This window comes from Phocoena phocoena, chromosome 1 (genome assembly GCF_963924675.1).
Source record: "Phocoena phocoena chromosome 1, mPhoPho1.1, whole genome shotgun sequence".
In the NCBI taxonomy this organism is placed as follows: Eukaryota; Metazoa; Chordata; class Mammalia; order Artiodactyla; family Phocoenidae; genus Phocoena; species Phocoena phocoena.
This window is the reverse complement of record NC_089219.1, coordinates 163,490,800-163,505,303: the sequence shown is the minus strand read 5'-3', so window position 1 is coordinate 163,505,303 and position 14,504 is coordinate 163,490,800. Positions and strand designations below refer to the sequence as shown.

The 14,504-nt window shown below is 53.6% G+C and overlaps 1 protein-coding gene across 2 annotated transcripts in view; it reads left to right on the top strand.

Moving 5' to 3' along the window:
• Positions 1 to 9,311, top strand: part of STUM (stum, mechanosensory transduction mediator homolog) — a 61,012-nt gene extending 51,701 nt beyond the window's left edge. The window contains exons 2-4 of one of the 2 annotated variants that reach the window (XM_065894666.1): positions 4,076 to 4,255; positions 7,616 to 7,624; positions 8,925 to 9,311. In XM_065894666.1, the coding sequence (XP_065750738.1) occupies positions 4,076 to 4,255; positions 7,616 to 7,624; positions 8,925 to 8,959 (224 nt within the window). In that variant the 3' untranslated portion in view covers positions 8,960 to 9,311. The remainder of the gene's footprint in view (positions 1 to 4,075; positions 4,256 to 7,615; positions 7,625 to 8,924) is intronic. The other variant, XM_065894674.1, reaches the window with a different exon arrangement.
• Positions 9,312 to 14,504: the final 5,193 nt, after the last annotated feature.

Here is a 14,504-nt window from a genome sequence, read left to right as displayed (position 1 = left end):
TATCTTCAAAGTTCATCCATGTTGTAGCCTGTGTCAGAACTTCCTTCCTTTTTAAAGATGAATAATATTCCAGTGTATGTATATATCACATTTTGCTTGTCTGTTCATCCATCTGTAGACACTTGGGTTGCCTCCACGTTTCAGCTATTGTGGATAATGCTGCACTGAACATGGGTGTACAAATATCTCTTTGAGACTCTGCTTTCAGCTCTTTTGGGTATATACCCAGAAGTGGAATTGCTGGGTTATATGGTGACTCTAGTTTTAATTTTTTGAGGAAGGGCCATACTGTTTTCCATAATTTTCCTTAATTTTTAATGTAAGGATGCAACCTCCTAGACTGAAAAGAGCTCAGGCTTCCACACTAGACAGATGTGGGTTTCAATCTGCACTCTGCTATGTGGGCAAGTTACTTAGCCTTTCTGAGCTTTGGTTTCCCCTTCTATAAGGTGGGAACCGCTATCCACCTGTCGTAAGGATTAGAGGTAGTGTGGTTAGGAGGAGGTAGCATGCTACAGCACGCGGTAGGTGTGCGGTAGATGATATCTGTGTTAATTTTACTTAATATTTCCCCCACGTGCTTGTGTTCACCTTCCACCATCTTTCTACTTCAGTGGTGTTCTCTTTTTTAATGGTGTCAGCTTGTGTTCATCTCATATCCCACAGCATGATACACGAGCAGAGGCGAAGGATGGTGGCACACACTTTCTCATGGTCCCTGTGTCCTGTTTCCTCCTGTGCCCGCTACCAAGCCCTGAATTCGTGTCTCCATCATTTTTCAGCTCTGCTTTCTTCGTCTGTCTTAGTCATCTCAGACACTTTCAGTCTCCGCAACGCCCTGCTGACAAAACGGACTGTCCGTCTTCCCTGGTGGTGTAGTGGTTGGGAGTCTGCCTGCCGATGCAGGGGACAGGGGTTCGATCCCTGGTCCGGGAAGATGCCACATGCCATGGAGCAACTAAGCCCGCGTGCCACAGCTACTGAAGCCCGCGCGCCTAGACCCCGTGCCCCGCAACAAGAGAAGCCACCCAATGAGAAGCCTGTACACCACAACGAAGAGTACCCCCCGCTCGCCGCGGCTAGAGAAAGCCCGTGCACAGCAACGAAGACCCAACACAGCCAAAAATAAATAAATAAATAAATTTTTAGAAACCAAAAAAAACCGGACTGTCCGTTTGGTGAGAGTGGGAGAACAGCATTTGCCTCCCCAAATCTCCCAGAGGGCCACCCCTGGCGCTGCGTCAGGAACACAGAGGGGCTGTTTAGACTTGAATCCTGATCTTGAATCTGTCTGGTTGACCTTGAACCCTTGGTAATTACACTTCAGTGAGCATTATCATTATTTGAGTGGAAGGAGAAACTTGCTTAGAAATGCAGATTCCTGGGCCGCCCCTTAGACCTCCAGCTCTCAGACGGACACCCAGGCATCTGCATTTTAAACAAATACTGCAGGCGATGATACAGGTGGTCTGAGGATGAACTTCACACTGGCTGCATTTCTTTGGGTCCCCGTATCCCACCTGCTGTTCACCAGGCGCTGTGCTGAGCTGGGGGCAGAAAGGTGGATGGGATGCCACCTGGGACCTCAGAGGAGTTCTCAGTAACTCAGGAGGCAGAAATACTCACAAACAGTGGCAGTTGTTCGGATGAAGAGGAGGACGGGGCAGGGTTGGGATCAGAAATCAGCCTGGTGGACTCAGGGGTCGGCCTTGGATCTGAGGCACGAGTGTGTGGGCTGAGGGAAAGGCCACATTAAGAAGCCAGTAGGAGCCACCAAGTTGGAGCAAAGAAGGGCCAGCAGCCAGGGTGCAGAGAGGGAGGGGAATCAAAGCTCCCCCAACTCCGTCCACCCCAATCCCCACCTGCAGAGCAGCTTCCTCAAGGAGCAGGAAGTATGAGACGTAGGAACGTGAGAGTCATGGGGTGATTTCCCAAGTGGCTTGCATTCTCGTCTGGACCTGCTCTCTCAGGTCACTCCACCTGTGAGGTCAGGGTGACAGAGCATGGCCATCCACGTCAGACAGCGGTGGGGTCAATGCCCACCTGTGAGTGTGACCTTGGACAAGATACTTAACTCTTGATTGTGTGTGTGCGTGCGTGCTTTAAAATGTAGATTTTATTATTAGTTAGATATGGTGAGGCCAACAGATCAGGAAATCATGGCCACTGAAAAGATGGGTTTTTTTCTCTTTAACATTCCTCTTTTAAAAAAAGTTTTATTGAAGTATAATTGATTTACAGTGTTGTATTAATTTCTGGTGTACAGCAAAGTGATTCAGTTATACATATATATGTTCTTTTTCATAGTCTTTTCCATTATAGTTTATCACAGGGTACTGAATACAGTTTTCTGTGCTATACAGTAGGACCTTGTTGTTTATCCATTCTATATATAATAGTTTGCAGGAAAGATAGTTTGTTACTCACAGTTCCTAAGAGGAGGGGGCACACCGCACTTTGGGGGTGGCAAATAAGAAAGCACAGTTAGGAGGCAGAGGGAGTGAGGGGAAAATGTGGGGAGGAGCCTTTACTGTGGTTTCCATGGGAAGGAACAGCAAGACAGGGTAAGCAGGTTTAGGATTGACTAGTTTGAATCATTTCAGTGGTCTCTGGGGTGTAGGGGCTGCCCTAGTGGTCTGGTACCTGGCTCTGGGTGATTAGGGTAGCGGGGAGTGACCCAGAGTGTGAGAGTCTATAAAGGAGGAGTTTGGGTGTGGGCTGTGGATTGGTTGGCTTGTGTAAGAAAGTCATTTATTATCTCTAGGACTTGGCTAGCTCTGGGAGGGGTTCTCTCCAGGGTCAGCAAGGCCCCAGATATCAAAGCATCAGAAACACCTGGTTAATACAATATGTAAGCTAGTGTGGTGGGCAGAAGGATGCCCCCCCCCAAAGATGTCCATACCCTGGTCCCCAGAACCTGCAAATATGGTACCTTACATGGTAAAAAGGACCTTGCAGATGTAACTAAGTTAAGGATCCTAAAATGTGGGGATTACCCTGGATTATCCAGTGGGCCCAATGGAATCACAAGGGGCCTTATAAGAGGGAGACAGGAGGATCAGAGTCAGAGAGAGAAGATGTAAGGATGGAAGCTGAGGTCAGAGAGGAGAGAAGTGCAGCTCCTGGCTTTGATGACACAGCCACGAGCCAAGGAATGCAGGCAGCCTCAAGAAGCTGGAAAAGGCCAGGGAACCACCGGTCCCCCAGAGCCTCCAGAAAGACCCCAGCCCTGACGACCCACTTCAGACTTCTCGTATCCAGAATTGCGTTGTTTTAAGCCACTAAGTTTGTGGTAACTTGTTACAACAGCCATAGGAAACTCATACAAATAGAAGGAAGGCCAGCTGCCTTGCAGGGTCATTGAGGGGCTCCGAGCCCGTGTAGAAAAAAGCCTGGCTGGAGAGAAATGTCAGTAAATGCAGCAATAGTACCCGCAGGGCTCTGGGAAGTTTGGGACGAGGTAAAGACCATGGACACACCCACCACGTTGCTCTGTGCTTTGTGTCTGCTCAGTAAATCTCGGGCTCTCTGTCCTTCCCCTTTCAGGTCTGGGGTGCTTGGGGGAGCCCCCTCAGGATATGCCCTGGCCTGTGTTCTCTCCCCTCTGCTGGCACCTGCAATCAGCCTGTGTGCTGGGGGTCATTTCCTGAATTTACCCTGTGGGTGGCTTCTGTGTCACCTCAGCGGCACCAGCTCCTACCTCTGAACTGCTAGGCCCTAAGGATCTTTGCCACACGAGGTCGGTGCCCTTTCCACCCGCTGTCTGTTGTCCTTGCAAGTGGCTGCACCATTGTTCTTTAATGGCAGGGGCCAATTGTCATGTGACCTCTGTGTTCCCCCAGAGGCCTCAGGACTGTGCTGGGTCCTTGGCATCCCCAGGCCATGCCTCCTCCAGGCTGGGACATTGGCATCTCTAGTATGGGCAGCAGAGGTGGCCTGAGCTGGAAGGTGCCACACAGGCCGCTCTCTCGGAGCTCCCGGAGGGCGAACCGCTGGGCCCCAGGCTAGTGATGAGCCCACGTGCCGCTGTGTCTCCCAGCGCCCTCAGAAGGCTGTCCCCTCCGGCCTCTCACAGGGACGTTCGTCTCGGCCTTCACCGTGCTGTGTGGCGCCCGCACTGACCTCCCGGACAGGCACGTGTGCTGCGTCTTCTGGCTGAACATCGCTGCGGCCCTCATCCAGATGCTCACGGCCATCGTCATGGTGGGCTGGATTATGAGCATCTTCTGGGGCATGGACATGGTCATCCTCGCCAGTGAGTAACCGCTGGCACCACACCTCCCCGAGGGGCTGGAGCGGGGCCGGCATGGGGGGAGCAGGCCTGGGCCAGGGTGGTCTGGGTGTTTGCGATGCTTCGGGGCATGGGGGCTTCGCAGGGCAATCTGCCTCCGGGACCCTCCCCGCACGCCCAGCCCCGAGGCCTGCAGGGAATCTGAGGGACCTGAGCCGGAGGGGAAGGGCGTGAATAAGGGAGGGAGGGAGCCCCCGTTCAGCTCAGAAACAGTCCTGCTGACGACTGCGGTAGCAGGGGTGTGGCCCGCGTCAGCTCAGGTCCCCTGTGCCTCCATCGTGCCGTTTCCAGAAAGAAGGAAAAGCCCACTGGGTATGTTTGCCCTCAGGAAACACTGTAACTTTTTCTACAACTAGAACAGCATAATTTCAACTTCTTTTAAACTAAGCTCTTTGTTCCTTGATGCTAAAGCCTTACTCTTCCTAATTTGTATGCAGTGGACCTTCACCAGTCACTTACAAACTTGATCCCGACACAAAACTACCAGAGAAGACTTGATTAACATTTTAAAAATAACCTAGTGAGATCTTAAAACAGACACATATTTTAAGCAGCCGTACTTGTCACCCTGTGCCCCTGTGCATGTCCCTGTATTGTCACACGTTCCGTCTACCTCATTAGGCCTCATGTCCTAACAAGGACCACGTCTCCTCAGGCACTTCGCCCTTCTCCCCACACCCCACGCTCCTACTGTGTCCTACACCTGACAAAACCATTGACAGGTGGAATGTCAATGCCAGATGTGAGCTGTGCCAGGTAAGGACAGCAGAAGCAGGAGGGGAAGCCCAGGGGCCAGGGGCTCTAGAACGATCTAGAATGATTCCTAGTTGACCCAGTCTGAGTTCAGGATCCTGTGAGGACCCAAGATTCAGGACACACACAGATGCCGGGTCAGTGACCAATTAAGCCACCAGGCCAGAGAAAATGCAGGCCCCTGAGCATGAGTGAGCTCGGCAGAGCCCGTAGATCGGTCAGACAGGCTGCTTGGAAGCAGCTCCTCCCCTGCCTGGGATGCTGGACTGCCAGGGCATCCCAAAGTTAGAGCTGGGAGACAGCCAGAGAAGAGGGAGGGGGACACTGGGCAGGGAGAAGCTGAGGAGCCGTCAGAAGACAGTCCTTCCTTGCTGCGCGGAGAGCTGCTCTCAGGGCAGGGGCTGCTGTCAGGGAGGACGTCGGAGAGTGGGCAGAGCAGGCAGAGACCAAGGCAGGCCCCTCATGGGAGCCCCGCCCCATGGGCCTGTCCACGGGCCACTTGCATTTGTGTGGAGGGGTGCAGAACATCGCTAATTGGACAGAAGTGCTGCCTGTCATCCTGTGAGTCCTGAGAAGCCAAGTCTGACAATTTCCCAGGGAGAGTTGGGTGCTTCCCGAGAGGCCTGTGTAAGCTCCTGACCTTGGTCCCAGTTGGAAACTGGAAGGGGCCTCTGCTCTCAGAGTCTTCCTCAGCGGCAGATGGAAAGCCTGTGACGGCTGCCCCATCTCCACCCAATAGGAGCCCCGACCCCTCTTACTATATCATCTCCTCATCACACAACTGTCTGGCCAGGCACTGGGGCATGTTAGTAAGGAAATTTCCTGTTCCAGCGGCGCAGGCCTGTGTCACAGGGTGGGTCTCAATAAATGTGTTGATGCCTAATCTGATCCCGAGAGCTTTCTGGTTTTCTTTTTTTGGTCATGCTTGATACCAGGACCCACAGGGGTCTGGATCTTAGAGACAGCTTCAAGAACTCCCCTTATCACCTCCTAAAGGAGGAAACAGAGACCCGAGAAGGGCAGATGGGGGTCTGTCACTTCCTCACCTTCCACCACCCTAGCTGTTTTCTCAGCAGAAATCCCTCTTCTGTGGCTGGTGTCAGGGCCGTATTTGGCGCCAGGTTAACCAAGTGCTGGAACCCACCTCCCCACCCTTCCTACCCTCTCCCCCCGCTTTCCTACCCTCTCCCCCCCCCCACCGCCCCAATCCGAGCTTTCACTGTGGGTCACCTCCTTGGTTCCAGGGATGCTGTCTTTGTGTCAGACTTTTTAGAACACTGTTTGGGGAATGGACTTGAGGGCTGCACCAGAAAACCCAACACGCCTCACCGCTACCCACTTACCCTGCCTGTCCACCAGACTTGCTCACCCATCTCAGCAAGGGGTGCCTTTGCCCTTACTCCTAAAAGTAAGCCCACCCTCAAAGGATGAGTAATTGCCACTGTTGAGATGGTGCTGTGGGCTGGAACTGCCCCGAGCAACAATGCAGTGTGAGTATCCCAGGATGACTACGTAGAAGAGAATAGCCACAATTGACTTATTTGTCCTGGTAGATAGTTGGATAAGGGGCTGTTCTTTCCGGTGTCACTCCAGCCCCATCCTGTGAAAATGAAGGGAACTTTTCAATGATAACAATACAGGGTGATTTTTTTAATGTGGCATTGTCTGGGGTGTCATCAAGAAATGTACCATCAAGAAAAACCTCCTAAGAGGGGAAACAGAGAAATATAGATCAAAGTAGAAGTTAAAATCAGGAACGTATAAGGCCGCTGCTCTATTTATATGAATAATAACAAATAACACTCAACAACAGCCTGTATTGGTTGTGGGTCAATAAATATTTGGTAGTTGTACGAGAGCCTCTCTCTACTGCCATACCCATGACACACATTGCTAATCAATCATTACACTTTCTGCTGAATAGTCTTACATGTTCTTAACACAGGACTTCAGGCAGTCACTATCAATGGATCCAAGATGTCTGCAAGATAAAGTCTGTTTGCCATCCCCCACCTGGGTCTTTCCCAAAGCAATAGGTTTTATATATGTGGCTCCTGTCCACATAAAAGGAGAACCCCGTGGCTCAGACAGAGCTGGGCTGGAGCCAGGATGGGTCACTTCAACATCTTTAGGTTGTCACAGTTAAACCTGTCCTGTACCCATCCCTCCTGGGGTCCATCCAGAATTCCATCTCAAGACAAACATGGGTTGGGGGTGGGAGAAGAGTGAGGGGCAGGAGATGAGCAGAAGAGCGGCCTTGGCTGATATACGGAGGGAACGGGAGAGAGCTTCTTGGCAGTGTCTCACCGAGTGTGACCCCCAGGGAGGGGAGGATGCTCTCTGTGCGCTCCTGCAGCCAAGTCCACACGCCTGCTGGGGCTGGCCACTGGCCGCAGGGGCTGGTCACTGTGAATACTGGCCACAGCCCGCTTCCATCTCCTGGGCCGCACTGTGCATCCTCCCTCTTTTTATATTTCAGGCAGTCCCTCCGGCCTCTGTTTTCAGACTGTTTTCTCTTTCTCTTTTTCTTCTCTTCCTTATGCTGCCTCATAACCCTGTGTTGCTCCAAAGTTTCCCAAGGTGAGTCTGTTGGGGGATGACAGGCCACATGCCTGGGCTGCCTTGGGCCTCCCCTTCACTGTCCTGCCCTGCACCCCCAATGCACACAAACACCCCCTCTCCCAGTTGGTCAACAAGCTTCTATTTTCAGAAGCTTCTTTTTTTTTTATTTTGGAAAATGTTTAAACATAGACACAAGTAGAAGGCCTAGTACAATGAGTCCCTAAACGCACATATTGGCTTTAACCATCATCCACTCATGGCCACTCTGGTTTCATCGGTTACTCCCTACATCTTCCTCTACCCCGAACAACTAAATTTGATGAATATCTGGTAAATAAAGAGAAGAACTACATGTAAGTCCACTGATGCTTCTCTGTGGGCTGAGTTACCAGCTAATAGGGGTAACCACTCAGCAAATTCCAGACTTATAATTTCACCCTTAAATATTTCAGTAGATGTCTTTTTTTTTTTTTGTGGTACGCGGGCCTCTCACCGTTGTGGCCTCTCCCGCTGCGGAGCACAGGCTCCGGACGCTCAGGCTCAGCGGCCGTGGCTCACGGGCCCAGCTGCTCCACGGCATGTGCGATCCTCCCGGACCGGGGCACGAACCCGTGTCCCCCGCAATGGCAGGCGGACTCTCAACCACTGTGCCACCAGGGAAGCCCAGTAGATGTCTTAAAAAAAAAAAAAACCCACAATACCCTTTCATGCTCAAATAAACCAGCATCAGTTCCTTAATATCAACAGTGGTCAATTTCTTCCCATGTCCTAGTAATCATCACCAAGGCTTTAAAGGCTCGAAGCCATCAGTCGCCTTGGCCTGTGTCCGAGGCGTCCAGCTGATGGAGCACGCACGCTCGGCTTCTGCCTTGTGTACGCTGTCTTCCTTTTTAATTCTTTCCTCCTCTCGGTCCACATGAACCAGATGCCCATCACTTGGGGAAGCCTGCCCGGTACCTTCTCCCAAGGCTCCGCGTTGGGAAATCACAGCAGGCCAGTCTGCTGGGGCCACTTTTGTGCAGTAGCTTCAGGGGTGGGGATTCAGGAGCACAGTGATAACCTTCCAAGCCCCACCAGATCTGCAGCAGACACCCTCCTCTCATATATCCCCCACTAAACCCAAAGATCCACTGTTCCCCGTTCATCCCTTTGTTTCCCATTAAAAGCCAATGAAAAAAAAAAAAAAGCCAATGACCTTGGCAGTCATTTACACCTCTGTGTGAATAAGTTCTAGCATATTCTAGTCTGGGGGCACCGCCTGGAGAAGTGCTGCGGGAACCGGGTGTCTGACCATCTCTCCTCTGCTTCTTCCTTACAGGCTACAAGGAGCAGGGCATCCCACAGCAGCTGTGAGCCCGGGCGAGCCACTGAGAAGCCCGGTGTCCCGGAGGGCCACGTCAGGCAGAGGCGGGCACGGGGTCTTCACATGTTGTCTTCTGCCGCTTCCCGGGTTTGGAGTGGAAAGAGGGGACTTAAAAATATTATTTATTTTGAAAACGCATCTGCTTCTCTCAGCAGGCTCTAAGGGCTACCAGCTCCTCCCGCTGCTCCAGAAAGCCCTGTAGTGCAGACACGCAGAGCATCTGGGTTGGGTGGGGAGTGGGATGGAGATGGGAATGCCTAGAGAGAGGCAGGAGCGCCCCGGCTCGGCCCGCTTCGCGTCACCCACCGCCCACTGCGAGGGCGCGAGGGGCCGCCAGTCCAGGCAGCAGTGGCCCTGTCCAGACGAGCAGGGCTCGTCAAGGGGCAGGACTGCAGTGGACACCTCCTCCAGGTCCCCAGCCCCTGCCAGATTGGTCTCCTGGGGGCAGCGGGAGTGAGGATGGACAGACTCCAGCCCAGTGTGGAAAGGCCTGCTGTGCCCTCAGCTGTCAGGGGGACAGATCTCCGCAGGTGTCTGCTGAACCTAATCGCAGCCCTCACCTCCTTGCCCCTGAAATCTCCAGGCCTGGGTGTGTTTGACCTTTGTTTCCCTGGGAAGGAGGGCAGTGGCTCCATTCCCGGGGCGAAACTGCTGGAATTGCCCGATGTTCACACACTAATTTACCAACCCAGGTTTGCATGGGCAGCCTTTCCCGTTATACTCAACACCATTTGGGGTCCACACTCCTTTTTCTGAAATCCTTGGGGCCGAATGGGTCTCTGACATGACAAATTTTGGATCTGAGGAGGAGAATAAGAGATATTTGCCATACATTTCCTTACAGCCCGGCAGAGTCTGGAACAGCTCACCACCATCAAACACGTGACCATTTCTGCAAAGAAACATGTGAATAGTCAGACTAATTAGGATCAATAAAACTGTAAAGAGTCTTACCTCAGTACAGGTCAGATTTTGCCACTAAATAAGCTATGGGAGAAAAGTCACCATTTGAGAGCTTTGGCGGTTTTAGGATTGCAAAAAACAGAAAGAAAAAACAAAATTGTATGGGGTGCTGGCCCTCTCTCTGAAAATCCTTCTTGCGAACAGATGCATTCAGGTGATACTGTTGGTGTTACACAGGGATTTCTCCTGTTGCAAAGGGACGGTCAGGCCCTTTAAGACACCTCTGTAAGTGATTGTTACAGAGCTGGGAGCCAACAGAAGCTGTCTGATTCAAGATCCATCAGAGATTAAGAGAAGGGAGACCTTCGTGACAGTGACAAGATGGACATTTACATGTCTGTTTTCTTTGCATTTTCATTCTAATGTAGGAATCGCTAAAATGTGGGACTGGCCCAAAGCCAAGTTTTTGGCCTGACTGGACTTTGTGCCATTGGGTGTGTTTCTCTCCAAGGGGCATTTCCTATCCATCAGGGGCTCAGTCAGAATTTGGCCAGAGCTGGACGAGTGGCCTGTCTGGCCTTTTTCCCCAAAGGCTTGGGGAGCCGGCCACAGGACAAGTCCCTCGCTCCACCGTGAGCCCCTTTGCGAGCCGCTGCTTGCATAGTCTCTGTTCCTACGACCCTCCACCTGGGGCAGTGGCCCGCCTACCCCATCCGCTGGGCTTTCTAATTACAGTCCTGCTGGGAAGTGGGCCTCAGGGTCCCTGTGGCCCGGAGAGCAAACCGGCATCCTGGGAGAGACAGAATTCCTTCCAGCTACTTGCTCGCCTAGCCCACCCTGGCCCTGACTCAGGGGTGGGTTCTCTCCTTGGCCTGATCCTACCCTGCTGTCCACTCCTTAGCTCTGATGAGCTGCCTGGGGCTGGGTTGCACTTTCTGGACACCTGGCAGTGTCTATCTCTTCCCCCTCCTTCTTCCTGGCCCCAACCTGGGCCTTTGCTGCTCCTTTCACGTTTGGCAGCCTCTGTGTTTTCAAGGTGTGGGCTCAGATCTGGTTTTATCCAGAAAGTCAGAACCTTCTGCTGTGTGAAGACAGCATCCTCCAGGCCAAGAGGAGAACAGGCTGGTGGCTGGCTGCTCTCGAGGAAGCGGCATCAGAGCACGGAGCCTCCCCTAGAATCAGATAAAAACAGCTCCAGCTGAGGGAAGTAACTCCAGCCCACGGCCCGTCACCCCAAACAGCTCCCCCGAGTTTGCTTGACTCCCCGGAGAGATGACAGGTGTCAGGAGGGGACTGCCCCCACAGGGAGAGGGGGGATCTTATTTTCCTGGCGTGGCCGGGGGTGGCTGCTAAGGAGATAGAGAAGAGAGAGCAATTTCTGTCTCGTGTTTAGTGACACATTCAGACACGGGTGGAGTTTTCTTGAGTGACAAGTGTCACCATGTGTCCCAGTGTGGGATGGCTTCATGCCAGGGTTTGTGTGCTTGGAAGGACATCTCCCCTCCTATCCCCCGGTCCCCGGACCCTCCCCTCCCCTGCGGCTGCTTCTCCAAACTTGAGAAGGCACCAGCCTCAAGAGGCAGCCCCTTTCCAGGTAACTGACGTGCAGAAGAAACCAAGAGGACCCCAGCCCGTCTTCTGAACAATGAGTCTATGAGGATTGCCAGGCGGGTGGAACAGCTCAAAATAGCTTCTCTCTGAGTGAGACCATGGTCTCAGCATCGTCGTCATCGTTAGAGAAGGAACAGTGGCTGGTGTACTGTTAGTCCCCTGAGCTGGCCGCTCAGGCTTTTAGATGGCCAAAGTTAATTTCTGAAACACCAGCCGGCTGAAAAGCTTGGTTCTCTGGCCAGCAAGAGCTTGGTTGACACACAGCCCTTTGCTGACAGATCTGGGCTTACCTCGGTGGTACAGCACAAGGGTAATGGTCCAGAAACCCCAGGGTGCATTTCAGGTCCAGCCATTTATCAGTCAGAATTCCGTAGGACATTCCTAGGCCACGGGTGTTCAGGGCAGGGATCACAGGCACACAGAGAACTGCACAGTGAATGAGATACTCCCAGAGCCCAATTATGACACTTGGAACACAGTGGCAATTCCCTTGGGCCAGAGCAGGATCCCGGAGCAAGAATCAGCCACATGGCGGCCTGGGAGTGTCTTGCGGACAGTGGACACAGCTGACCTGGATCTTAAGATCTGAGCCTAAGCCAAGACTTCGGGCCGGGAAGGCCGGGGTCCCCGTGGGGAGCAAAGGGGCGGATGGCTCCCGGCTCCAGTCCGGCACCCCTCCCGCCTGCCGTGGCGCTGAGGCCGCAAGCAGGAGCCCTCCCGCGGCCCCTGCCTGACGAGCAGCAGGCCTGGCCTTGGAGCCAGCCTCGGGCTGCGCTTGAGGGAATGTAAGGAAGGGACACGAGGCCCTCTCTCTGCTGCCTCGGACCCACGTGTCAGCCCCAACGACAAAGGCAGACTCTAGATGCTGAGCCCTTGCCAGGCACTGTGGGGTGCATTTCATCTCCTGTGACCCTTACTGATAGCCTGCCGGGGAATCGGAGGGGGGGATATCAGTGTGCAGGGATGGGAGGGGGTGGGGTGTTTTTCAGATGTCAGAACTGAGGCGACAAGAGAGGGTCCTCTCGGGGGGCAGTGCCCGGCCCACTCAGAAGTAATAGGGTGCCACCCTGCTGCCACCATCCTGGGCGGCCCTCAAACCTGCGCTCCCTTGATGAAGGAAGGCAGACCTGCCTGGTCCCAACACGCAGGACCCCGCCCAGGGGCTCCAGTCCCTGACCCACCGTGTCTCAGAGGCACAGCAGTGATTTCAGCCTCCTCTGGGCGCCACCGGGGCTGAGGAGCTGTAGGGGGCACGCAAACGGGAAGGACAGAAAGAAAGAAAGCCACACGGCAACGTTTCCCCCTGGAGGAATGGGGACCCAGATCTCAGAAAGAAAAACCAAGCACCAAGCCCTGAGGCCAGCGAAAGGAGGGACCGAATCCACAGGACCAGGAGGATGGCTTCCAAAGGCCTGGGGCTCCTGAGGAGGGAAGCAAGGGGCTGGCTGACAGGGGTCTTTCTGGGCCATCTTGGCTCTCTAAAATTCAAAAAAAACAAAGACCTGACATGTTTTCTTTAGTGAGCCCCCATCCCTGCCCAGACAGGTGAGTTTGTGAGGGTTACTTCAGTTCTGCCTGGATCCACCTCCCTCTGGGCCGCTGGGCCCCAGCCAGGGCGGATCCTACCCTGGGAGAAGCTGGGCCATGGGCTCCAGGCCCACCTCAGGATTTAATGACACCCACTGTTTTTATCCTGTTAGTGATGCTGACAGAGAAAGCCTCCTCCATTGTGTAAACGGCCTGGGGATATGTAATTGAGATGTAAATCCTCCAGTTGTTGGCTGCAGGGGCTGTTCACTGTTACTGCTACTCCCTCTGGCCCGCTTGCTTAGAGGGCTTTCCACAGGGGCATCGGAGGTGGGTGAACACTTTTAAAGCACCAACCACCACTTCAGCCACACTGACCCTCCCCAGAGACCATGACCTTGGCTGTGGGACGAGCAGTCTGAAGCAGTTGCTAACCCTCTGCTGACACAACTCCCCCGTGGAGCCCGGCCTTTGTCTCTATGGGCTCCCCGTGCTGGCCTCTAGCAGGCCCACCAGGGGAGGCTCCCTGTTTTGCTCTTATGCATTCAGCAAGCGCTCAGTGGGCACTGAGTGGGCCAGGCAGGTCCTGGGCATGGCCTCGGAGGAGCAGCTCAAAGATACCACTTACCTGGTGAGCAGCGTCTCTAGCATCCCCACCTCCACAGGTGGAATAGCAAGGTGAGTGGAGGTCCAAGAGAGGAGATGCTCTCCAGGGCCTGGGGCTGGAGCCTCTCCCCTGCAGAGTTCTGTCCGTATTGGAGGAGACAGGAGTCCAGGCTGTCAGGGGAAGGGAGGCTGAGGTCAGCCTGAGCAGGTGGCGATGCCCGGGGTCCTGTATTTTTCATCACTTTTCTTCCCGTTGGATTCTTAGAACTTCAGAACGCTCTCGGGCTCAACAGAGGTGTGGAGGCTTATGCTCAGATTCTCATGGATCCACCCCAGATCCCACGTGGAGACAGGATGAGCCACTCTGCTGACGGATGGGGGAAATCCCAACCAGAGTGACCCCGAATGTCCCCCGAAACCCGGGGGGTGAGTTCCAGCCTCAGCGCTATTCGTCTCTCCCAGGGTCTTGTGCGTCAGTTTAAAATCTATAGCTTGGGTACAAGGAGGGGCTTGGGCAACCGTCATTCTTCCCACTTCTCTCAGAGCAAAGGGCTTGGAGGATGAGCCTTGTCAGGCGAGGGCCAGGGCCAGGGAGTAGCCGGCCCCATGGACTTAGAGGCCAGGACTTTTCCTAGTAAAACAGAAACACTGCCCCCCCGCCCCCAATTCTGCTCTCCCTTCCTGATTCTGCTCCAGAGAGGGGAGGTTGACCACAGGGTCCCACTCGTGTGTCCTAATTTCTGGTACAAGTTGTCTCTCGCTTTTGATTTAGCTGTGGAATCTCTGTTCCTAACCCCTCTTCCTCCCTGTCTGGATTTGCCAAAATGCCAACCACCCAGGCTGCTCCGGACTCCACGGTCATCCCCGAGCCCGCACTTTCACCCTGGA